At 35.8% G+C, this 26613-nt stretch overlaps 2 protein-coding genes across 2 annotated transcripts; both read left to right on the top strand.

The window, feature by feature from the left end:
- Positions 1–2: 2 nt before the first annotated feature.
- On the top strand, positions 3–8514 carry LOC135689050 (serine/threonine-protein kinase mos). The gene is made up of 2 exons (XM_065206153.2): positions 3–163; positions 6876–8514. Exon 2 carries the CDS (start codon positions 6990–6992, stop codon positions 8016–8018), a length of 1029 nt encoding a protein of 342 aa, XP_065062225.2. The 5' UTR covers positions 3–163; positions 6876–6989; the 3' UTR covers positions 8019–8514.
- A 133-nt stretch (positions 8515–8647) lies between these two features.
- LOC135689048 (uncharacterized) lies at positions 8648–26593 on the top strand. Its single transcript, XM_065206150.2, has 17 exons — positions 8648–9887; positions 11130–11201; positions 12218–12287; positions 12698–12745; positions 13260–13368; positions 13951–14086; positions 14517–14584; positions 15333–15465; positions 17765–17817; positions 18245–18330; positions 19482–19657; positions 20462–20551; positions 21470–21554; positions 22611–22726; positions 23365–23458; positions 24231–24295; positions 25114–26593. The coding sequence occupies exons 1-17, from the start codon at positions 9807–9809 to the stop codon at positions 25198–25200; spliced, it is 1569 nt and encodes a 522-aa protein (XP_065062222.2). The 5' UTR covers positions 8648–9806; the 3' UTR covers positions 25201–26593.
- The last annotated feature ends 20 nt before the right edge of the window (positions 26594–26613 follow it).

The raw sequence follows: 26613 nt of genomic DNA on the forward strand, positions 1-26613 counted from the left end.
TTTTCAGCACACTTGAAAGTAGTTGTTTGAAAGTCAACCAATAATTTACCTGTCGCCATTAGAGGTGAATAGGAGGTGCATTTGCAACAAGAGCTGCTGTTTGAAGGAGTTGAAACACGCTACAAAAGACATCCCTCTGCCATGCTCTGAGCACCCTACAACGGTAAGATTTCATTTTGTTTTTTGTTAACAAACCATCACAACAAAATGTATATTATTTAATTGGGTTACGATAGATAATTGAGTGTACAATTAATTAATGTTCTTCCTTCATTTGGTCTGAAGACGACTTGCCTAATTGTTCTAATCTTTTTTTGCAATGAAATTTAGGTAGTTTAAAGAAAAAGTCATTTAGCTACAGCAGGCGATCATGTCAATAGCTACAAATGATGTTTATTGCTCATTTCAAACTTCGTGATACAAGCGAACAAGTTTTAGATTAGGTTGCTCCTTCTTCAAACTGCTTTATCAAAACACAGCTTAAAAAGTAAGCACGAAGAAAACTGAAGAATGCAAATGGTTCTGTCTTTACAGATAAACAAATAGTTGTTCCTTGCGTCTTCTGGTCCATGATTGTCTGCAGATCCCTATTAGGCCTGTAGTATACTATGTCATCGTTCGGTCCTAGAGCTCTTCAGGTTTTATGGCTCAGATTCATCATTTGCAGTTGATTTGTCCTAGTTTTTGTAGATAGTTCTAGGACACTGAGAAGCTTGTGCTTATCGAGAAGTGTCCTGGTGCTTTCTCTCGATGTGACCATACCTCATAATTCCTATGCCTGGAATTACAGAGAGCTGGCGACTCTCCTCACTCTGGCTCAATGTTGGGTCATGTCAGGGACTCAAACCACGGACCCTTGGATCTAAAGTCCGTGACCCTAACCACTAAACCATACTTGCACTTAAAATACCCCTTGCCAAAATACCCATTGCAAAAATATCCCTTGCCAAAATACCACTTGCCAAAATACGCCTTGCTAAAAGCCTAGAGCATCAAGGCCCCACACTGGCATAATTGATTAGGTCGAAAATTTCTGCTTATGAAGGATTAATCTGTCATATCAATAATGACAGACGACGTCTTTCAATCTTGGGGGCTACAAAAAGCCAAAAATAACTATAAATACACGTCTGAAATGAACAACAAGCCAAAATTTGCATCAACTCAATAGTGGGATTCATTGCTCCTAGCCCTGTCTCGTCTACCTTGAAATAGAATAATCTCATCAATAATGGTGTTGATAATAAGAATAACATGCTGGCAGCAGGGTTGTGTTGGGTTTTTAGACCATTTAACCCTTTATGGTATTCTTGATGTCTCACCCCCCCCCCCCCAGCAATGAACATATGTAGGTATTGGTAGGTTCTCAGCCGATGTGCAGTTTCCATGTACCTCGACCTCTTAAACAGTTCTACCGACCACTGTGAAGCTTCTGGCTTGAATTCACATCTCTGGTCATACTTTAAGACAATTCTTAAAGCACGAACCTGTGCAAAGTGATCTGTATGCTCTACATGACAACTATTAGCTACCAACTCCTGCCAATTGCATTTCAGACGGTATCCAATCACTAAAAGTAATTTCTTTCAAGTAACGACTTATATAAAAATGGAAGACATTTTATCCGAGTTGTTTGGATCAATCAAATCTCATTAACAAATCAATGTTTTCTATTATGCGTAGCTTAATTACAAACGAAAACAAACAATTCTTACCCTAGAAGAATCATGGTCTAGGTTATGCGGTCTGTGGATTACATTTACAAGCAGCGTATAAAAGCTTTACATAACTTTTTATGGGACCCTCTTCTTTCAAGATAGGGGTCTGGAAAAAAGGCTATCAATTTTATCCTGTTATTTCTACCGGGCCTACATATTCCTGAGCCAGAATATTTTCAAAAGAATAAATATTTCAGTCCTATTCAGCTTGTTTAACATGCAAAAATGGTTCTTATCATATTTCCCGAAAAGGAAATTCTGCTATGCAATTCTTTGTTTGAAACAAATCTTGTCTTTACAATGTCTATGTTACAATCTAGCCACTTGACGCTGCCGTTGCCTACGTATGCTGAACACAAATAGCCTGTGTCCCAGACTCCAAGCTTGAATGTAGAAGTCTGATATTTTCAAGTTAGGGGTCTGGGACAAAGGCTACACACAAAGAGCACATGCTGCATTACAATATAATTCCGCTGCATACAGAGATCTATGCTACCGTTATCTAGCTTTTTCCGCAACAGTTGTTATGGTGACTACACCATGCACGGTTTTATTAAATATCCTTTGCTTTGATACCGACAGCCTTTGAAAAATTTAAAGAAGCAAAGTCTGCAGTGGCTTTTCACTGTAGTTTTTCGCACTTTCCGATGCCAAGGCTGAAAATGCACACGCTTTGACACTAACCTGCGAAACGTGTCCATTGCCATTACTGCATGTTGGGAAGAAAAAAGCATCTTTTTAAAGAATTCTGAAGCTTATTGGAGATTTAGAAATAGGGCACAGAAAAATCGGAAGGACCGGGAGTCGGTACCTTAGCTGAAAAAAATGTGCACAAAAACTACCCTACTACCCTCTATAGGGATATACTACCCTGTAAATGGTTCATTTTTTAAGCAAGAACGGCTAACGAGATTTTTGTCGCATAAGATAAAGCAACAACCCCCTAAATCTACCCCTTTCTAGATCACTAGCTACATTTTGCTGGTTTTCTATAATAAAGATTTAGATTATAGAAATAAATTCTGTCAGAAGAAAATGATCTTTGGAAGTGGCAAACGTTTTTATGTTAAAATAGAAGCTCTGGATCTTCCAGACTGCCAGAGAGCCAGCAAAGTAAACAATGGGAGCTTTGAGTAAAGTATGCAAGAAAATTTTGTCTTTCGCTTCCCTTCTCAGCGATAAACAATTGAAAGAAAGCACGATTATGCCCACATATGTGATTGCTCTTCCCACTCTTTTCGTTCAGACTTGCAAGATAAGCAATTGTTTCTGTACCGTTCCTAGGTACTTTTTGTCATGTAACGATCCAAAAAATTTTGCTTAGGTTTCGAGAGTTAATTCAGTGCAGGCCTTTGTGACGTCCTTAAAGTCTGCTACAAAATGAATTGAAAAAACACCTACACATCAGTTGAGATCTTCACCAGCCGCTACAAGACACAAATTAAGAATATTTCGCAAGTTTCTAACAAAATCTGGTAGGTGCTGACTACAAGAAGTTAAGTTATTTCTTTTTTTATTCTTATCTCTTAGGTATTTTTCTATTTTCATTCTTAATCATGATAATTACATAAACTAGATAGAAACATATCTTGTTAAAGAGCCATTAATAAGAGAAATTTATAATCCAAGAAGCTATTAGAATTCTTTTGGTAAGTCCCAAAGAAAACTTTGTGAAAATTGCTGCTACTTCAATGAATTATCTTGATAAACCGAGGGGCAAATCACTCCAAGAAAATCTCGTACACTTTTTGGGAAAATCCTGTTGGTTTATCTGAAAATCCCTGGAAATCCTTTTGTTTTAGGGAAAATCTCGTACGCTATTAGCAAGAATGAATTACCCGGATAAACAATATAAAAGTTGAGAAGCGTCATTCCTGGTTGAGAAATTTAATCACTGATTGACAAATCACAACTTTGCATATTTCCTTGAAACATTTTCTATGACGACAAGCAGGCTGTATAAAATATAACGCAATATATTTGTGGTTTCTTATTTATATTTATATGTGTATGTTATATCTAGATACCAGTTTATCCTGTCCCAGAGTACCTCTGGACTGGACGTTATACAGAATTTCCACCTTCTGAAGCAAGTAATTCTATTCAGTGTCAAAGATAACAATTTTATGATTCATCCTACCTACGTTGCCGGCAGCAGGCACGTTTCGCGGATAAGTTACAAAGCGTGGTTTATCACGACAAAACTATTTGAAGAATGACAAATGGTATTCCGCAAAAGGAACTTCTGTGTCATGGGCTGACGGGCAGGCGAGGTGTCCGATAGAAGCCACAACACGCGGAATGTGACACCAGGGCACGCTTGTAAGGTACCTTGTATCGAGTGTCTTGAATTTGATGACTAAATTCATCGGAGAATAAAGGTAAAAAAATGCACACCCGAACTCGAGCTAGAGCTCATTTTGGATAAGTGCTCTGGAAATCACAGTATTCGCTAGGGATATTTTCGAGAATCAGCTTACTGACACAGCAAACTGCTGCAAGTGAAAATTTATCTTTTCTTGATAACAAAAGATCTATATAGCTTTGGTCTACCTACATACAATACATACAATGTGAAAAAGGAACGCTTTTTAAAACGTAATAGTTATCCAACCCCAACTCTCTTTAATTTCCATTTATGTAGGTTTATTATATTGACTTGACTGAAGATTTCATATTTCTCAAGGGCGATCTCTTTTTCTCACGAAAGCAAATTTAAAGCAGTGATTTGCACAAAGGGACACCTGCAGCTGGACTGTTGATCAGAAACCCGAACCGCGTCAATGGCTAATCGAATCTCGAAGCTCCGAATAAGACTATATATCAGATCTACATCTGATGAATCAACTACAATCCGATATTGGAGTCTTGCCATTGCGTTGAAAAGACCCCGTTTGATTTATGTGAGAAAACACGCTAGTTTTCGAAAGGGAGCAGATGTTCTTTATGCAAAGCCACAACAAGCAAACAATCTAAAACACACAGCTCAATAAGATTGAATCTTACATTTTGTCTCTTTCGAAACAGGATGTAACTACTCTCTAAAAGATAAGAAGACTTTCCAAAGGCAGATGTTCGGAAGAAAGCGCCACAGAATTATTCTGCTCCAGCTCTGTGGGGGAGCGTTGCGCAGCATCTAGGCGAATACAAATCTTGTGGAACCAGGGACCGCGAACCATTCTAAATGTGGGAGGGCTGAAAAAAGCGTGACCGAAAATTTTTGACGCCCCCCCCCCTCTAGAACGCTGGAAAACGCCCCTTTTAGAAAGTACTGGCTTATTTCTACTGGAGTTTTATAAACAATCTGGTTCAGAGAAGTTATCAATAGCTATAAAAAATAGATGAAATTAGCTCGGGGATATTAAAACCTCAAGAAAAACACCTAGAAAATGATTAGAAAGGGTTCCCAGTCAAGAAAAACTGCTACTTCTTAGGAGAATACTATTCAATGTTGCATTAGACCGCGTTAGAGTAAACTTTCCAAAAAGTTTTCTAACGTATTATCGCAAAAAAGTGGAGGGGCTATAGCCCCTGCTAGCCCAATGTCTGCGCGGATTTATCCATTCGAAAAGACTATAGCAAGGCACCCCAAGGCCTTGTGCTCTTAAGCAATAGCAATGAAAATTATGAAAATTATGTCATCGTACTTAGGTAATTTTTCAATTTTTCTGTAAATTTCTTGGATAATTTTAAATGGTGAAAAAGTTCATCCCCCAAAAGAATAATTCCACAATGAACAATTTTTCTGATTTCTACTCCTCTGTTTCCACGGGTCCATTTACAATGAGTGCATGCCAAACTAGTTTTGGAGTAAGCAATGACACAATAAGGAGCGGCGCTGAAATTAGAGTTCACGAGGTTCTTCAACTTCAAGTATGCGGGAATAAAAGAGACAAGAAAAATTTGACGTAAAAATCAGAGAAAATGGGCATTTATAAACGAGGGAAGGAAAGCAAAAACGCCGATATCACGATAAAGAACTAATCAATGATAGAAAAATACCAACCCACGATGCAGCAAATGTAATACACAGATATTTCTATTCTGTTACACTGTCAAACAGCCACCCACAACTGTCTTATCAGCATGGCATTACGTAATACGTGGATGGAAAAATACGACAAGGAAGTTTGTGTCATTCTGTTTCAGGGTTCTAGTTTTGTCCATTGTGTATTATTAAGATAAAATAAGGAACTAGTTCCTTTATAACAGTGTACTGAATGAGAAGTAAAACATTGGGCAGCCCCCCCTCTCCAATATGAATTTCATTCCGATGGCACTGGCTTCAACACCTTATCGTTGTACTTGAGTGTGTTAAGTCTTCCTTGTTTGAATGTCCTACGAAGAGTTAAAAAATATTATGTTTAATGAAAATCTGTTCTAAGGCAGACTCTTCCTGTCCAATGCGTCCCTAATGTCACAAATGTAAAAGCTCCTTGGCAAATATAACATCTTCCGAGGACAAAACCATTTGGCTCTCCTCCGCCTATTCCACGATATCCGCAGAATAGAACACGTTAAACTGATATCTTTATGAAATACTAAAACGCATAAAAACGCAACAATTTTTCTCTTCTTTTGGACCAACTTTTAGTGGGATTTGGAATCTCAGTTTTCCATGTGCTCTTGACAGGTCTGATTGGGCCCTGGGGACAGGTATTGATAGCTTTACATCTGTCGACCTGTTTTTCGTGGAAACCGTGCTCAAAGAACCTGTTGTTGTCATGCCCCAGCGAAGGACCTGCATGAAGGCAGAACTTCCACGCCGTGGCAACAATGTGGAATTCGAGAAATTGAGAAGAGATGGGCATCGAGCCGTGAAACCAACCATGTGCTCGTGTGTATCCCGATGCATAAACAAAAGAGCAATTGTTCGATTGGCTATTGTTATTCGAATTTTTCTTTTGTTCTCTACAATGGGGCCGATAATCCCAGAGCAGCACACCATGTAACACGCTTTGCACGCTGTATCTTGGATACCAGAACAATAGTAACTAGGACGCTTAGCTGTCTGGGATTATTTGCTTGAGTTACTTCTGGATTGTCTCCAGCTAGATAAAACAAAAGGGTCAATATTCGGCTAACAATCGTCAAGGCCAGATTCTTTTGTTTTGTGGTGAATTAAAGCCCTAACTTGTATTGTTCAATTATTTGCAGACCGTTGCTGGGGGAGCAGATTTGCAGGAGGTTAGCAAGACAGATCAAAGACCGCTGTCCAAAGTTACTCTCACGATTCACCGCTGACACAAATTGGTAGTGGACGCAACAACAATGCTCTGCTCTGTTCTTCGAACCATAACGTACCAAGACATTCTCGGCTTCCTGAAACTCGTGTTTCTCAAGGATTTCGACTTCTACGAAAAATGCTACGGAAATGGAAATTGCAATATTCGCGCAAACAAGAAATCGCATTGCAAAAACTCGGAAAGCTGTGAAAATGAACAGCAAGCTCCCGTTAGAAGAGACAAATGTCTCTTTGAGGGAATAAATGTTAGTGAACTTGAAATCGGCGAAAAGCTTGGCGCTGGAGGATTTGGGGCTGTCTATGCTGTCAAATATGGCTCGCGGAATTTTGCGCTCAAGAAACTGCACCGAATCAACACGAAAGCAGCTCGTGAAAGCTTTGAAGCCGAAGCTTCCACTTTGCACTTGAGACATCCAAATATTGTTAGGACACTGTCTGTATTCACCATGGACGAATCTGCGTGTATTCTTATGGAGTTTATCAGCAAAAGAACACTTCAAACTGTTATTAGCGATGTAGAAAAAGAAGATTTACCTGAAAAGAGAAGACTTAGATTTGCTTTAGATATATCAAGGGGACTCAGTTATGCTCACAGCAAAGGTATCGCCCATTTGGATATTAAACCAACGAACATTTTAATAACAAACAACGATGTATGTAAAATCGGAGACTTCGGTTGCTGTCAGTCGATGGAAACCTCGGGTAACGAGATACCGATGAGCCCGACAAAGTCAAACTTAACCGGGACATACGCATACAGAGCTCCGGAACTGTTTCGTGGGGAATTTTCAACCCCTCAATGTGACATTTACTCAACCGGAATATGTTTATGGCAAATGCTGGTCAGAGAAAAGCCATACGGATCAAAAAATCATCATGTTGTGATCTTTGGTGTAGTAGCGTACAATCTACGTCCAAGTATTCCAGAGGATGTCCAATGCGGAGCAAGGTACAAGCAAATTATGGAACTGTGTTGGCACCAGAATCCACTGAAAAGACCTTTAGCAAACGATCTCGCAAAAGCGTTAGAAATGACTATAGCTATCAATAAATAGATCGTAATTATGAATTGTTGCTTTGATTTCGTTTGTATAAGCATAGTGAATTTTTGAATTCTTAGACATTTTCGCTAAAATTTTCAATTTGGAGTTTTCCATCTAGTTTGTAAATGTACTGTATTGCTTCAGACTCCAAAAACAATCTAGAAGTTGGGCCGCATTTCTAAAGGTGTAAATAGAGTAATTCAGGTATACAGTTTATAGTAGTACAGTAATCCAGCTTGACTAGCTAAACTCTCATTCTTAGTAAACAAAAAGACGCAAATAGGGTTCAAAGCATATTGAATGAGGCCATAAGCATATTGAATGTATCCTTAGAGAAATCAAAGCAAATTAGGTTTTCTTTTTTTTAAAACTTTTAGTTCTTTATAATCGTAATTTTCAGCGTTGTTTATAGTAGATTTGTAAAAGTTGTTAGGACAAAAGTTTTGTAATTTTGTGATTTCCAAGAGATGATTTATAAATATGAATATATATCCTTGTAATACATAAAGATGGTTGTCTATTGATTCGTCAACTACCTTTACGAGACAAACCAGAGAAACTATATTTATTTAGTGATAAGATTGTTTACAATTTGGCTTTGTTTGAGCGAAACACGGCAAGCTCACTAAAACGCGGTTTCTATTGTTACAGATTCGAACGACACGTGGTGTGACAAAGAGGCCAGTGTAAATAAAAAGTTAGGCAAGGTTAATTGTCCAATGACAATACATTAGCTTACATTACCTTTGTTTAGAAATAGTACATTCAGTTAAAAGGCCTAGAGAAAAACTCTTTTCAAGAAACCGATTCTGTGGGATGGAATCTTTCAATAGCAACGGCTTGGTAGCATTTTGCTCATGCCTAACCGAGCACCATTCTTTTCGCGACTTTACTACACGATGAATTTTAGTAGAGGGCTAAACGAATCCTTGATCTAAGAATATCCTGGTGTGGAAGACGATCGAAACCAAGCAAAATTCCAAACGGAATACCTGAAATGAAGATGGCACGCATGTTGTTGAAGTCTCATTCACCAAGCAGCAAATGTTGCACCAATGTTGCATGGTTTGGTCGGTTTCGATCAGAACATAATTACTAGTTTTGTGAGCTCTTGAAACAGACTATCTAGGAGTGCAATTAAATAAAAAGTTTAACAACAAAAAAAAGTTTCAAATTGGCAATAATATAGAATCCTGATCAGGGGGTACTTTCAGAAGTCTGGAAACAGCACTGACTTTCTTTCTTCTTAAAATTACTTTCTTAATGGTCCTTTTCCTTTTTCCTTGAAAGATTCGAAATAGATTGCATTCTAGAACAACCATTGTTTCATTGTAGTTTTTCCGGATTAAAACCATTTCTCAGTTACCAGCATCTTCATGTAAAATTTATTTTATGTGATACCTGGCATAATCAAACTTATTGTGAAACAAAGAGAAATGTTAGCAACAAAGTGTGAAAAAAAAGAGAAAGGAGAAGACGACAGACTTTGAATCTGATTTCAGCACATGCAGACATATGCTGTATTTTCAAATTTCAGATGAGGGAAATATCATAAATCAGTAAAGCATATTAAGCTCATTAGCAGGGATCATGTCCCCAAATGCTTCGGGTTTGCAGTTATGCAGACATTTATTTCTTCTATAAATTCTTGCAATGTAACAAAATTCTTGCAAGTACTTGTTACTATAACGACACCCCAAAGCGAGGTCAGGTCACAGGGAGTGGCTGTTGTTTTGAGAAACTTGTTATTCCCGCCTTCAAAAAGCTGTTGATGATACTACCTCGAAGAAAATTTTCGGGATGGCGAAAGTTAACATTTTTGCCAGCAAGCTGCATCTCTTCATGATTCTTACTTATGGCTCGTATAATCTATTCGTTGAGGTGAGTTGATAAGTTATTTTTCTCTTCATCTCTATGCTCACAGTTTGAGGAAAGACTTCCCTCCCCACCATTTTCAGCTCCTCGGGCGATAACTTACAACTTAACTTTCCAAAAATAAACCACCTCTAAGCATAACGCAAATATTCAAAGCAGGGATGGCTGAAACTATCATTGTTAGTTTTAAACAAAAACAAACGTTTAAAATCTCAGTGTTATTTAGCTTAGCTGCCCACATTGTTGCTTAATTTCACGAATTTGAATTTATTTGCTTCGCCATGATGCGAAATTCTGCTGATCAAAACAGAGCTTGAATGCACTTTGGAAATATTGGTTTAAGGGAAATACAAAAAGATCACTCAGTGTTGCTTTATGTTGATTTTAAGAATCTAATGCAACGGTATCTCATTTCACTGTAAACAAATGTGAAACAAGATGATAGGTTTTATCAAAAATTTTATATCATAGTAACCCAAAGTTATGCTTGCTTGAACGGTCCATTAAGTAAAGGTCTTCGAGTACGAGGTTTTGGAAAAATACGAGTTATCTTATATCATGTTGTTCTTTTTAAATGTGTTCAGATAAAATTTTGATAAAAAAGTTGTTTTTATTATTCTTGTTGAGTCTGACAATAGTGTGTTTGCAATGAGATAAATGATTTGCAGGTTTCAAACTAGGCTTATTCATCCAATCAAATTTTCTTTTGACCAATTTTCTTTTAAAAGACAAAGTTTGCTTTAACAAGAGAGAATTGCACCTGCCTTATGTACACAAAATCTTTTCAAACCATTCGTAAGTTCTAACAAAAAGCAGAAAACATTTTTAACTCATCAAAAAGAATCAATTAAATTTCATAGCAGGGTTGCCCATATTATTTTATCATATACTACTTCTTGAATAATCAACATTTAAATGGTTATTTCATTTGCCAGGGATTGCTTTAATTTGAATTGTTTGCCATGGAAGGTATACAACCAATGTTTTTGAAGTGTGACTTTTTTATCCCTAAAATATTCAATGTTTTTGATAAATTTTCAATTTCTACCAAATTAATCGAGCTCAAAAATCCGGAGGAAATTGTTAGCTAATCAGTTTTTATTTCCAGTTTTTCTATCATAAATAATGCTCAGTTGATACAACAATGGAACATATGTCTTTAATTGTAACATATTATCTCTTTAATTGTTTAAGTAAACCTTTCTTCTTTTTGAGAGTAGAAGTCATAAGTTGGTGTTTGTTTTTCAGGGTGCCAACAACAATACATACACAGATACCTGCTTTGAAGGAAGAACTGGTATTTTCCCCTGCTCTTCAGTGGTATGTGTTTTAAGATTTAAGGATAGAAATCATTTGATATAAAGCATGCAACATAAGTTTGGTCAATAATGGTGAACTGAGCATCTCATAACTGCTGCTATATATATAGAACAATCTTTGTGTCACTCTGTTTTCTTTGAACAAAAAGTTTGCTATGAATTTATTTTTTCTTTTGAACAAAATTCTTTCTGGAAATCAAGTTAAACCTTGACATATTATACATCTGCAGTGTTATATTTTTGTGTTATATGCTCCTCAGCATCACTCAGATAATGGCTTGAGTTTTTAATATTTCTTTTATCTACCCTTCGGCTGACCCAAGATCTATGTTTTAATGAGACTATACATTATTAGAAGAATAAGTATAGCTAATAGTATAATTTTGAATTGTAAATTGAAGCCTTTTTGCTTTAACAGAAGGTATATGTTATTCTTTGTCATTATAATCAGGAAGTATTGTGTGAAGTCAGGGTAATAATCTTTTGATTTAGGACAGACCAGAAACTACCACCTTTACCCAAATATTTCAGCAGGACTGTAAATAGAATAAGATCAAGGGAGATCTTTGCCACTTTTTCTCTCAGTCACATGTTAGCCTGTGTGGGTAGATTTACCTCTTCCATATTTTCCAAAATATACCCTCAATTATTCTTGTATTTCCCTTTGTTTGACCTTTTCACTAACAAAATTTAGCATTAAAGTAACCTTCTAAATTCAAGATAAATATTGTGAATTTTCCACCATTCAAGTACATAATGGTAATGAGATTTGCATCTCAGTGTAATGTATACCATTACTTATGGCTACATCTTTAAAATCAGACAATTTTCTAAAGGAAGCAGAGTATGCATTTATATCTTTGCCTCATAACCATTAACAGCAGAATTGCAAAAGTAACACCCAAAAGTAACCTTGTCCTTGCTGCAGCTTCTGTGGAAATATTTTACAGAAATGGCATTGAAACTTAGCGATAAAAAAAGACCTTCTTTTGACTTTTGATTGATTTTTTTTATCAGATAACTGGGAACCTCTTGCTTATAATTTTCTATGCATTGCTTCTTGCTGTTGCTGCAAAGTTCATTTCAGGTTTGTTATCTTTTTGTGTTTTCCTTATAGAGAAAAGAATATTTTGTTACTTATTTTTATCTTTTTTCTCTACAGCGAGTTTCTACTCTAATATAATGTGTCATTGATAAATTGCTGCTCCCTAAACTAATTCACAATTCTCAGTGTCATAAAGCAGTGTTATGCAGACTCAACCTATCAAACAAGATCTTTTTAATATGATACTCCTTAATATCCTGACACCTTTTGCAATTGCATTTTTGATGAACTCAGTTAACATTAAAATTTTGGCTATAAATTTGTAAGTCCAGTTGAAAGGATTCATCTATGTCAACATAGCAAAATTTGAATTAGTGAATGAATGTTCTTCTTGTGAGGAATCTCCCTTTAGGTTACTTGTTAAACATTCTCCTAATCTTAATCATTTTTAGATGGTGCTGAATTATTGCTAGATCTTGGGATATCTGCAAGTCTTGTTGGTATGCTCTCTTTTTATGGTGTTTTTTCTTAACACTAGAATGAAGTAGATTTTGATTGTAGATAGTGATTTCTTCTAACAGCTGTATAAAAGTTTAACTATAAAATATTAATAGTATTTCATAGTCATTTTTTTAGCAATTGAAGCAGAAAGATACCAACGTTTCTTAAGTTGCTTGAGAATTATGTCATTGAATCATAAAAGTAAAGTTGTTTTCTTTATAGATCAATTCTTAATTGTGTTCTTTTTTGCCTTCGTTGAAGAAACTGTTATGATACTTAAAATTCAATTTTGAAAGTCCTTATGTCTGTTTCCAAAAAGCTTGTCTATTTGTGGCATTTCAACGACTGTATGATGTGTTCATTTTACAAACATTGTCAAGCAAGACTTTTTCAAACCCTGATACATTCCTAGAAACAAAAAAACATTCCTAGATATTATAAACTTCATTTCAGTTCACATGTTTTTTTATTTTAGCAGTAATAACATTTAATTTTAAATTAATTTCTTCAAAGGTGGTGTTATTCTCCCCCTTCTTGGTGCTGTGCCAGATTCTGCCATCATAATTGTATCAGGTCTTGGCAACAAAGAAGAAGCACAACAAAAACTGGCTGTTGGGATGGGGTATGCTCAACATTCATATTTCAAGAATCCTTGCATTGATATTTCTAAGTATTGAAATAGATTAAGAACTGTGATCTTTTTCATTGCAAAACCTTTAAGATTCCATACTGCAATTAGCACTGTAGGTTCCTGCTTTTCTTTTGACTTTGAAGAACAGTTTAGAAATAACCTGATTTTCAAACTGCAGATTCTTGAGAATTGACAATAGTCTAATTCATGCATTATAGACCTGACTAGTGTGATCTAAGTTGCTGAGTGTTTTGAAATACTTTCGATAGAATGTGCACCATACTTCTCAATTTTAATCTGTTCCAGGCAGCTATTATGTAGTCAGATTGGGATCACCCTGCTCACTTTCTTAAATCAATCTTGCCTTTTGACTGAAATTTGAAAATATTGACATTTTTACTAAAGATAATTTGTATCAAATGAAGGTAGTTTTACTTGTTGTTCATCTTGCCTAAACTGTTCACTGTCTTTAAATCATCTTACCTAACATTTATAAAAAGCTGAGACTGACTAAAGATATTTTGTATTAAGTGATGGAAGTTTTACTTAACAATGAAATTATTTCTAACACAGAACATTGGCTGGAAGTACCATCATGTTACTGACTATTGCTTGGGCTGGAAGTCTGTTGATAGGGAGATGCAATTTGGATCAGAAGGGTGAATCTATTGATGGGACTGGAAAAGGAAGGTTTGCTTTAAAAGATCAGGTATGTTGAAAATCATCAAAATGTGTGACATTTGTAGTTATGTCAATGCAAGCAAAACAGTTCAAGATCTACCAAATACTAAATCCATCATATTTAGCAATCAGGTTTGAAATATCTCAGCTTTTAAATATCTCAGCTTTTAGGGGTATTTTTGGATTTAAGGGAATAATTCAAAACTTTCAAAATTTTATATTGGTTTGAGTTTCAAGCCTTCGTTAAACTTATCTTTACTTTTGAACTCAAATTGACAATTTGTTTAAGAAACTTCCAGACAATTTATGTGCGTTTTCTAATAAATATTGACAATTGAATTTATTATAACCTTCTACTGCCAATATTATGACATTTGATATACTCCCTATTTGTCTGCTGCTTTCTTTTCTAATAATTTTTTATATCCTAAAATTTATCTCAAACTATAATCTTCTAGGGTATCACACTTTTGCCTGAATTCAGAAGTGGCCTGATTATCATGCTTATTACATCTCTTTTTTACTTGTAAGTATCAAGATTCATTTTTGCTATTGACTAATTAGCAAGTGATATTTTTACTAATATTTTTCTCAGGAGATATTTAACTTAGTATTGAGCGGAAAAGGGAGAATGACCTTGTATTTTCTTTAGCTGCCGAAAAATACTTTAGTATGATCTGTTTCTGCTTGCTATCTTCAAATGATTTTTATTTAAAGTAACACAGTTGTCAACCGTTAAAATAGAGTATGCAAATATTTTTGAAAGTTTGGGGGGATGTTTGATCTTAATGCATAAATTAAAAATTAGCATTGCATAATTTTGGTCATTAATCGTAGGAATAAGAAAAAAGGGCAAATCTGTCCAGAGCTTGAAACGATTGGTATATCTTGAAGTTGTTATGACATATTGTAGTCTTGGAAGAAACCTTCTTGACAAAAGTCCTTGGAACACCCTGCGACCAATGAAAGATTTTGAGAAAATAAAGGTTTCCGGCTGTAAGATACAGAAATATCCCCCTCCCCCCAAAAACAATGTTGGTTGAAAAGCCTATTACTTACCCTAGCTGATAAAATGACATTGGACGTATTTCAAGCTTTGAAACTGTTGTTATTCAACATTGTTTCAAGGGGAAGAGGGGGATGCTACTGAAGTTATGCGAAATTTTAGCTTGGTGTACCAAGACTTTTGGCAAGGATTGTAGTAACAACGTCCTCTAGCATGCTGTATCTTGTGTACCAAGAAATACTCACACACAGTCATGGATTGATTTCAGGGTTGTACAGTCTGCTGACTGGCATTTTGGAGCAACCAATACTGCATCACCACAACCAGAGTATGTGAGGAATAGTGCTTTGGTGACAATGATACTCTGTTTTGTTGGCTTGTTTGGGTATTTTGCATTTATGGTACGTGTTTACTCTTTTTTTAACCATTGTTCTATTAGGTTGTTATAGTCAAAGGACCAAATAATGAGGCTTGTGGTGCAGTACTTCAGAATACCGTTGAACAAGGGGCCTGATCTAAGACTGAATCTCCAGACCTTTCTAGATCATGGAGAGAAAATGATACCCTTAATTTAATTACAGGCCAGCTGTCTGAAAGTCTCAGGAGTAGGTATAAGAACAACAATCCTTTTTGTTACTCTACCTGTGCTGTTTTTCGTTACTCTACCTGTGCTGTTTTGGGCTTGAAAGGTAGCGCATAGTCTGTATGCTCGACAATCTCTATCAGTATCTATGGGGCTTGTTTGTTTTAGGCCATGGAAAAGACAAAGTTTTAAATGATAAATTGGCAGCTGTTTCGTAGCAGTCCTATACAAGGTTTAACGCATTGAGGGCTGCTAGAGACAGTACCTCGTATTTCTTAAAAGTGAGTTAATGACATTAAGAAAACAAAAGAGATTTAAACTTAGCTAATGAATCTTAATCTCTGTGATGATTTATTCAAGTTGAACCCTCCCCTCAAAACACGATGCTTTATTGTGAGAATACCATATTCTGACTGGCATTTAGTGCAGTAGTTTCTCATTTTACTTATTTGAATGAAGGAATATTTGCTTAGAAGACCGGTTATGTTTAGAAAACCAAAAGTGGTTATTGAAATTTTCATATGACAGATGAAAATTTGTTTCACAAGTTACTTTTGATGCCTGAGTATCTTAATAACGCTTTCACACTTACTAATGAAATTCCTCCCCTTTCGTGTGAAATGTGTTAATCTTTCATCAACACCTTTGTTTTGTTCCCTTCTTTCTATGGCTTCATCTTTTGTAAACACTTCCATTATATATATAGCGCGTGCCTCTTAATTACCTCAATTATGTCTATTGTCTTTGGCGTGACCAATGCTTGAGTTGCAAAATATCAAGACAGATAAAGATTTTAGGCGATTCTTGATCACGTTTTGTTATCATACGTTCCCATGACATTCCCTGTTAAGTGAAAACAGTATTTTTCATTCCTGTTTTGTTCACGCTGTAGGTGAGCGGTCTCATCGTTAGATTTAAGATCCGTGGCTTAATGTGTGTTTAACGTGTTTTGTTCCATTTGAATTTTGAAACATATTGCGTGCATGAGCAATGCAGAAAAGGCCTTTGTATTCAACCGCACCGCGTGGTGTGTTGAATTTTACGTATATTTATATTTCGTGATAAGTAAATGGGTATTGTGTCTCCCCAGCACGGTTCCGTTGGTGCTTCTTATCTCTCTCTAAGAGGATCCAACTTGATTACTTTCCCCATGGGCGTTTAGTAAGAACGTGGCTGTTTTCCTTTGTTTCATCAAATTATCAAGAAAAGATGGAAAAAATTAAATTACCACTTTTGCAGCTATTTGACTTGCCTTGTTTAAAAGAAAACCCACATTTCGAGGCATTGAAGAAATATGTTCTGTGAAATTTTTTTAAAAGACAATAGGGTTAACCAAACCAAAGTGTAATCACTTCAGTTACGACTTGTATATTTTCTACTTTGAGATATCCATCGAACACACGATAAGTGGGTTCTCTCTATTTAGGTACCATTTTCCAGTATGCGGAGTAAAACTACTTTTCATTCACCAGACCTCTTTCTACATTTGAATGGAAAAAAGGCGAAAAAGTTTATGTTACAAATTTCTAATCGAACAGAAATAATAATTTTGAAATTATCCAATCGAAGAGCAAATAAAATCTCGAGATTACAATCTTGGCCAAAAATGCTGAGACATTGAAAAAAAGAAGCTACTTACAAATCACCCGCCCCCTTCCCCTCAAATCAATGTTGTGCTTGGATTGGTAACCGATGTAGTGATCCCCACTTATTCCGTAACCATCTTAACCAACATTGACCCCAGGGGGAAAGGGGTTTAGGTCATCAGCGCATATAATATGAAGATATAACACGCGAATTCCTTTTTTATTCAAATTTCTCAGCCATTTTTTGCCAGAAGTGTAGCTGCCTCATATCCAAATTTGGTAAAACCAGTGCTCTTTGGATATTTAATATAAGGCTTTGGATCTACTTCATCAGCCCCCATCCGACCCAAATGACATGGACTAGGAAGTCTTTTCTTGTAATTAGATGGTATAACCTAAAATATCCTTTTCTACCTAAAGGGTGGGCACTTTGCTTAATCGTTTTATATGTCTATCTATCTATACCTGTGCTGAATGTGCATATCGTTCACCGCCATACTGATTTGATTGGTCTCCTCACTTCCCTTGTAGCTTTACGACAGCAGAGCTGCTGAAATGAGACTTCAAAGACATCGCAAAGAAATGTAATTTCCCATTTTACTGATTTTATTATTTTAACCTGATGTAAAGCAGGGATACATTTGATTGTTTCGTTTAAAGAATTTCATGTCATGAACCACAGCTTTCTATTTTTTATTTAGTTTTCTGGCTAGTGTATTGTTACCTTTTGTCATTGCCAGAAACGTTATTGCTTCCCAAAACCATGCAACAATTGTCATTTTCAAATATTATTCGCCTTTAGTCCCAAGAATCTTAGAAAGGTGCTTTCTAAAAATCGATTCCTTAGATAAAAACCTTGCTTTGACTGAAAGTTATTTGTAGATGATTTTGACGTATTCAAAAGGAAAGACAGGTCTCTCTATTATCAGTTGTTCCAAGACTTACCCCTCGATTCAACATACAGATCAATTGGTTTTTCTATGTGCTAGTAATGTTGCTTTTCAATTGAAGGATTCAGAGGAAAGTTTTGCATCATATGCTTGTCATGGCTGATAGGCAGATTTTCAAACCAGCTCCAAAGGCAACTGATGTGGAAGGTACGGAGATGCAATTTTACAATTTTTCAATAAGAAACACTTCTTAGGGTGCTTGTCCCTAATGACTCTAGGAACAGTCAGAAGAGTCTCTCTTCAGGAAGTAAAATAGATTTAATTTATCATGATATTGCCAGCTTTTTGCTACGAAATTCCATTGTAACATAAACTTTAAATAGGAGACACAGCCCAGCCCTCCCCGATTTGCGAAACTTCATTTTTTACGCTGGAGCAGTGCAACTTAGAACGGTTCTGTTTTATACACCAAATAACGTGTACAGCTCTGCCTATACGGCACAGAGCACTTTATGACAGACCTGTAAACAGTAACTTTCATTAGTTTATTTTTATATCTTGGGTAAAAAGCCTACTATAGTTGGCTAACTGTAAAACACAGTTCGTTTAATTTTATTACCTTGCTACCTTGCTGTCCTTGTTGTCTGTAATGGCTACGGGGTATAAATCGTTGGATCACGTGGTGTCTTAAAAGCTGCATCACATAGTCATCTGTCAGCAGTGTAACAAAAAGAACGTATATAGAACGTTTATTGAAATAGAACAAGTTCGACGCATTTATTGTTGTGCCAAGGTATTTTCATTTTTACTGCACTAAAGCTTGTGTGCTGGTATACAATATCCTATAGAATGCCTGCCATACTTTAATTCAATACTTCCTGTACCACGAACATTGCAAACACAAGAGCAATAAATGCAGTGTAGTCCCTCTTACGGTTGGGAACTTGGTACACGAGTAATACCTCTTCTACGTGGGTGAAAAGACTTTTATGGGACTAGACATCTGTTCCAGACACACATTTTCGGTGTCATATCATTGTGAAACCCAACGAAAGAATGATATTACTACCAACAATGTCAATGAACGTTTGTCATCACAGTTTTACAAACTGCTTTGGTCTGATATATATTTTGACTGACTCTATAAGACACAGTTACGTAAATAACCCACATGTTTGCTACCGTCTACTAAGAAAACATTTTATAGAGTTGTATTCCAACGTTTTATGGACTGTTCTGCATTCCAGCTGAGTGAAGTAAATCAACCGTAAGGTTTTGTACCTTCTTCCTATAAGGCAGAAATGGGCCATTTTTGTCAAAAGTCTCAATGAGGGAACTTTGTTTTGGTTTAATCTTAGATGGTGGTGCTGGATCTACTGATGCCGATGAAGGAGATCATAGCGTTTCTAAGAAATACTTCAAAGCCTGGCATATGAAGAAAGGAATAAAGAAGATGGGTGCAAGCAACGAAGAAGACGAGGAAGAAACCAAGGCTATGATTCAAAAGCCGGAAGTAGTCTCTCCTGAGCCTGTGGTGGGTTTTTGAAAGATTTTTTCGTTTCACAGGCATTTAGGCTTTTCCTTATTGAAATTTTCTCTGACAAATGTTTGAAAAGCCCAGTTTCTACCTTTGTGACAGTACTTTATAAACGATAAAAACTTTATTTCTGTTTGCAACCATTTTATTTTGCTTAGCCTACTAGCAATGAATTTGTTCCGTTACAGCTTGGTATAATTTTTTCCTTTGTTGGAATATTATAAATGCTATATCATTCACAATAACAAGTTCACAATCAAATTTATTTTTAGTTTGGCCCACTGTAGACAACGATTTAAATCTATGTAGTGAACGAGAAGAGTTTAATTATTTTTGCACACGCCATTTCTAAGACGCTGGTCTCTTATTTAAACATGTAGATTTTATCAAATTAACTTTGTGCTTCAGGACAAAATACTCGCACTTCTAAGATCTAAATCAATTAAACTTTATCTCGATTCATTTTTTAAATTCTCCAAAAAGCAAAACGCAAAAGGAGTTACAAATTTGCAAAATTTCACTCTCTTCTAAACTTAACCGACTCCTGTTCCGACCCCACTCACAATACTTTATGTATAGTTTTCCATGAAAGTCGTGAGATAGAAATCACTTCAACAACATGGGAGCTCTGGACATATGTTTGAAATGGGAATGCGGTATACCAATGAAACTTGAAAATACTGTTGTAGTGTACCAGTGTTTTTGATAGACATTCTAGATACATGAATCTGAAAGTGAAGCGATTTGCGTCCCTTTTTTTATTCTCTAGTCGTCACAATTGTTCATTTTGTGTTATTTTAGGAAAGGGAAACCGAAGAAGAAGAAGAGGAAGAAAGCAAAGTAAAAATTGGTCTGAAATCCGCTGGTATGCTTCTATTCGGCGTTGCAATGGTATGTGGTTTGCTGTGCATTCTCACCCTTTGTTAAAAGCTTGAATTTGTATTTACGTTTTTTAAATGAGCCATCTTTGGTAGCCTGGGTTGATGGGGATGAGTCAGGTTTAGCAAGGTCCATTTAGAAAAGGTATCAGTTCTGGCACAAGATTGTAAGTTACCGTGAGGTGTTTGGGGAGTGGGGTGGTCTGTATGTTCTCATGAGATAAAGCCCGGTTCCTTTGCTTGGCATCAATGATAGAGTAATCAGAATTGACTTTCAAATCTAAATCGAGATGTCGTTTTACCGACCTGGGTAACACTCTATTTAAAATTATTTATTTTCTCAAGAACCAAATCTCAGTCATAGTATTGTTTTACCGATTCTGGATAACACTCTATTTAAAATATTTCATTTTCTCAAAAAGCTAGATTGGAATTGTTCCCTTAATTGGCGTTTAAATGACCATGTGAATCTATGCTATTATAGAATTTTTCCGAATTGCGATATATTGCCTATATTCTTTAAAATTTTCGCTTACATTTTGTTTATTATCTGATGTTATACTCTGAGAAGTGCCTGATGAAAACTTCTTTGATATGACCGATTTAGTATGGCATATTTTGCTCTTACGTGCTTTTTTCAAATTTTGAGGCATCAAAGGCTATTAAGATATAAAACCTATTCATTTCTACTTTAGCTATACGAATTATTATATATTTTCCATAGTACATATGTATCATTTAATTTTTATCTATCAGTTATGTTGAAAATACTGTAATTTTTAGTTTTATTTATTGTAATTGTAACAGTTATTTCAACTCATTTAACTTCCTTATATACCTATAAATTGTATGCACCGCAGAATACAGTCGTGCTTTATAAAGCTAAATATTTATTTTTTATTATTTTATTACCCCTTCGTTAATATTGTAGGTGTCAATATTTTCGGATCCCATGTGTGATGCACTGGATGCTTTGACTAATAAAAAGAATGATCCACATTACATAAAGGTCAATTGTAAGTAAAATTAATTGTAAGTAGATGTACAATAACATGTTTAGATTGTTGGCGCATACCAGTTGATGAGGTACACATGCCAATCGTTCTGATCCAATGTGTGAGAGGAAGTGGTCGTCGATTGGCCAAAATGAAATATTTAAACGAGACTTAGCTGCAAGGGAAGTTGAAGTTCGATTGTAATTCTACCAGTAATTGGTCAGGAACGGAGAAGTCGCAGAATTACGTCGTAGAATAAGGGACCAATCAAACACATTGTTCATCCCGTCAAGTTACTTTCGATCCGCACCTGAACATAAGTTTTCTGCTGCCTTATAAACATTGTCTGATACTTTATATTCTGAAAATTTTCGATAAAATTAGTATTATGTATGATTTGGACACTTCTTTGTTAAATCTGGCCTACTAAGTAAATTAGAACCACTTGCAAATAAACCCTTGTTTGGTGTTGAAATGTGATTTTATAGAGTTTTGATTTGAAAAATGCTAAAAATGAAACCCATTTCTGTGACATATTAAGGTTTATACAGATGTTTTAGCAGGACATTCGCAACTGTAAAGGTGGAGCGATTCAATACAAAATCATGATAAATTTATAATAAGCTATTTCTTTCAGTTTGGTTTCTGTGTATTGTCATGTTATTTTCATATTATTAACAAAATCAACCTACCTTTTTAAGTTCAGAACCCTGTTGTTATTAGGTTTTTATAGCTTATATTCTTGTCTATCGTATATTTTTCTTTTCCTGCACAAACTGTAGCTTTAACGCGACTTCATCACTGAAAAGGTTATTCTGTATAAACATTGTTTTTATTATTATTATTTTTGCAAGTCCATAGCCTTCAAATATCGATTTGATACTTCACTTAATCTACATTTAAAGTTGGCAACAACTTAGTAGACTTCGAAATATGGTTCTAGGCCAAAACTTGGACCAGATATTTCAGAAATTGAAAATATATACGACCGGAAATTCATTCCACAAGGCAAAGAAATGCGCTATTTGGCAGTAATTAGTGCTCTGTTCTTACAGTATGCCATATTTCCCTTTCCAGCATTTTACGTCTCGTTTATCGTCACCCCACTTTGCTCAAATGCTTCAGAGTTGGTGTCATCACTGATCTTCGCAAGCCGTAGGAAGAGAGACAATGCCACAATAACATACTCCCAGGTATGTGCACCAATGCGTGACTGCCAAGTCATACGGCTCAAGGATATCACAAAAGCTCATAATGACGAATCTTAGTAGAAACACTGCCAGCCTTAAAGGACTCATTTTTGCAACCCCCAGACGTAATTTTGGTTTCAAACGTTGCTTAATTCAAATTAGGAGTTAGATGAACTGTGAATGCGAAAAGTAAAAGGGGTTTCGGATTTTGAGTACAATGTCATACAAAGCAATAACAAGTAGTAAATATTTTTTATTGAGCCCCCAAATCTCCCTTACAATAACTACCCCTGAATTTCCTTGATTATTCTTTATGGCAATTAAATAAGGTTGAGTGTAGTTTTGTTTAAGTGATACAGAGATTGTGTTTGTTATATGATATTCAATTATTTTTGAATTTCGAAGAGTGCTTGTTATATACGTACGCGTAGCTGTTCTGTGCAAACAAATATCCAATAATAAAGGCACGCATTTTCCGAAGACTAATAAAGACTAACATTTGTCATCTTTTGACTGACATATTTACTAAGTTAGGACTAAGCCAATAAGTAATAAATGAGTAATTGAGCTACAAATTTCTGGTCAGTTTCACCTTTTGAAATCCCGATGTTTTTAGTAGAATCATATTTTTGTGTCCGCAGATCTATGGTGCCTGTATCATGAACAATACAATGTGTCTTGGCATCTTTATGGCTCTTGTATACTTCCGAGAGCTTGAGTGGTACTATTCAGCAGGTAATATTGCTAAACATTTTTGGATTGGAAAGCTTATAATAAATTGACCTAGTGGCGGCGTCATCTACTCCCCACCCCCAACTTTTGTCAAAGCATAGTCCACAAATTTCTTCTAGAAATTGATTAAAAAGTGTGACGTAGGGGTATATCATATTTTCGCCTAAGAAAAATTCACCTCGTACAAACACTGAAACGAGGCAAAAGGGGTATAGAATCACTGGCCACGACCATTACCCTCCGCCTCCCACTCTGCGATAGGTGGCGCCGCCACTGAATTCACGTGAGTAGACCTAATTAAAACTGCAGTGAAACCAACGTCATAATCCAGAGCTAGATAACCCATTCCTGTTCTTTAAAGTTCATTTCTTTTCTCATGTTAGCGAATGCTTCTTTCTTTACAACTAAAAACGAAATGCGTCTGGATGCATTCTACTATTCATTAAGCAAGTGTCTACATATTCCAGACAAAGAAAGGGAAAAGTGTGAATTTTCAAAAGACGTTATCATTGATTGCATTTCAAAGGTTTCACAAATAGCCACCACTATGCTCAAGGTTTTAAAGCGATTTAAAAGAGCATAGATTTTGAAAAAACAATGTTTACTTCCATTGCAGGATCGAATCAGTCATTTATTTTTTCTTACCTTGCCAAAAACCTTAAAACAGTGTAAAATCACCATAGTTATGTACTGCATATTTTGAATTTTGACCCATTTTAAATTTTTCTATTATTTTAAGTTTTCTATTCACACTTCTTTGATTTTCTTCCTGTAGAAGTCACGGTCATCCTACTGGTTCAATTTTGCGTGGGGATCATTAGCTTCAGGAAAACATACAAGGTAAGAGTTATTCGTATTGTTTTACGCCAAAATGTGTATAATTTATCTACATATATCTATGTATGACTAAAATTTCCTCTACAAACGAGGTATTTTTGAAATTATGATTGGACTTAACTGGTATGTATAAACTAAGAAAAAACGAAGAGGGCGTCGATAATAAACGGCTTGTAAAACAGCCTCACGAAAATGAACCAAAAACACAATTTTGACTTGCATCAAGCCAGTTTGGCAGGCCTGTAACAGCTATGTGATTTTGTGGCAACGTTTTTGTTATCTTATAAATCTGTATCGCTACAGACCGTTAAGGAGCAGGAGGGGAGGGAGGGTGAAGGGAATGTGGCAACACAAAGAATAACCTCGCAATACCCCCTAGATAACGATTTACTGATGATCCAAGTGGTTAGGATTCTGTTTATGGCCTTTTTTTATTAGTTCTGGGGATCGTCACCCTTTCTGGTGTAACGGGCATAGCCAAAAATAGAGAAAGGCTCACCCGGTTTTGCAAAAAAATAGAGAATAACCCTGCTGTCCATCACTCCCTCGACTTTGCCAGAAACATCGTCTCATTATAGCCTGTCTGTAATTGCCTGTTAGAGAGAACACTTGCCCAGATTTGGGATGGCCAGCTTCTTTCCTCTCTGCCTTGAGTCTCCTAGGAGACCTATTTACTGCTTGATAGAGAGGGGATGTCCAAGTCATGGATTGAGCCTCGAACCCCCAGCCTCTGGAAGACTTCAGTCAAGCTCTGTCACCGTTTGGCCTTTTCGCATGCTACGTCAGCAAAACACTGACCATTATTCAATTTTTTTTTATAGCTTTACCTTGCACTTCCAGTTGGCTGTATTTATATCTTATCACTGGTGATCGTGTTCGTCCTGGAAAAATACCTTAATTGGAAGTAAAGTCGGTAAATTCACTATTTAATTTTTTATTTTTGAGCGTACAAAGGATGCCCACCTATTTGGTTATATTTTAGATAAAGTTTTACAGCTTCTTTATTCATCGGTTTACTTTCAAATTTTAGTCAAGTCTGCTAATTCATTCAGGAGCTGATAATAGATTTGCTGATGACCTCACCAAGTATAAATAAATCAATGCGATTCTTCTGAAACCTCCTTCCCCCCCCTCCCCAACTTAGCTTTTGTCTTTTGTCTGTATGTTGTAGCAAAAATGTTCTCGACTTTTCTTCTTCTAAGTTCTTCAGGCTTAAGTTTATATGCAATCTACCAAATCTTGACAGATGCGATAATTCGAAAAAAATTGTAGAGGGGCATCATCGTAACCCACCTGTTTGCACCATATCAGACTGTTTTAGTTAGTTTCACTCGCTCCGGAGGCCCAAGAGAAAAAGCAATTGCTTATTTGTTAGTATAGATCAGAATCTTTTAGCGTCCTTTTTTGTCTTGAGTTTCTCAGAATTAGTAATTCAAATATGGGTTATTTTGCAAGCGAAATGTAGATCGGGTATTCAAACGAAGATAAATCGGGTATATAATCTATTTTCTTATTTTAAATTGTATTTATCAATTCGACGTATTTGAAATTTGCAATAAAAAGACAGCGCTGTTTTTGAGGAATAAGAATGTGCTTACTGCATTGGTAGAGTGTCACATTGAAAAAAGCTAGGGCCTGTTTAAAAGGACAAGATTGCTCGGGTACATGCAGGTTTTAAAATGATAGTGCATTTCATTTTTATGCTAAGGAAGCAATTCTTGTTCTTCTTAAATAGAGGTCTATGTTTTAATTTATAGGGAAGATTTGTAATACGCCTGTTCCATAATTTTTTTAAACAATTTTGTTAACTTAATTAACCTTGTGCAGTTGCTTGCAATTATTGGATGTTTTGGTTTCTCTATTGCTCTAGAAAAAGAAAATAGCTTCAAACAAAAACCACAACTTTGGTTTAAGGGATTTTTTGGTTTAGGTCTGCTGTTAACGAAAACTTTCCACTAGAAGCCAGTTTTCGATAAATTGGACTTGGTCGTCAGAAATTGTGGTTTCCATCGTCTTAATGCCATCCAAGAACCCCCGATTTTATTCTGATGATATAATACTTCTGGGACCAACTTTTTGTTGTCTTCATACCACAGTCCATATAAGTTCTATATGTTTTATATGGAAGGATTCTCCATTATGACAATTTTTGACGACCATTTTAATTACTCTACTTTTTCGTTCTATAACATACTTGTTTTTTATTGCACGAGTCAATTTTTAATGCATAAAACACAATTTTTATCTGCTCTATTATTTAATGGGAATTATTAAATGAAATTACTTTCTCTTTGTTGGAAATTATAGTCTTTTTTGTTTGA

This window comes from Rhopilema esculentum, chromosome 9, assembly GCF_057945365.1.
Source record: "Rhopilema esculentum isolate cy_ngs chromosome 9, ASM5794536v1, whole genome shotgun sequence".
Lineage (NCBI taxonomy): Eukaryota > Metazoa > Cnidaria > Scyphozoa > Rhizostomeae > Rhizostomatidae > Rhopilema > Rhopilema esculentum.

Coding starts and splice junctions, on each gene's coding strand:
- LOC135689050 (XM_065206153.2), top strand. CDS start 6,990: ATGCTCTGCTCTGTTCTTCGAACCATAACGTACCAAGACATTCTCGGC.
- LOC135689048 (XM_065206150.2), top strand. CDS start 9,807: ATGGCGAAAGTTAACATTTTTGCCAGCAAGCTGCATCTCTTCATGATT. Junction 12,288..12,697: donor TGCTGCAAAGTTCATTTCAG/GTTTGTTATCTT, acceptor AATCATTTTTAG/ATGGTGCTGAATTATTGCTA. Junction 20,552..21,469: donor TTCTATTCGGCGTTGCAATG/GTATGTGGTTTG, acceptor TTAATATTGTAG/GTGTCAATATTTTCGGATCC.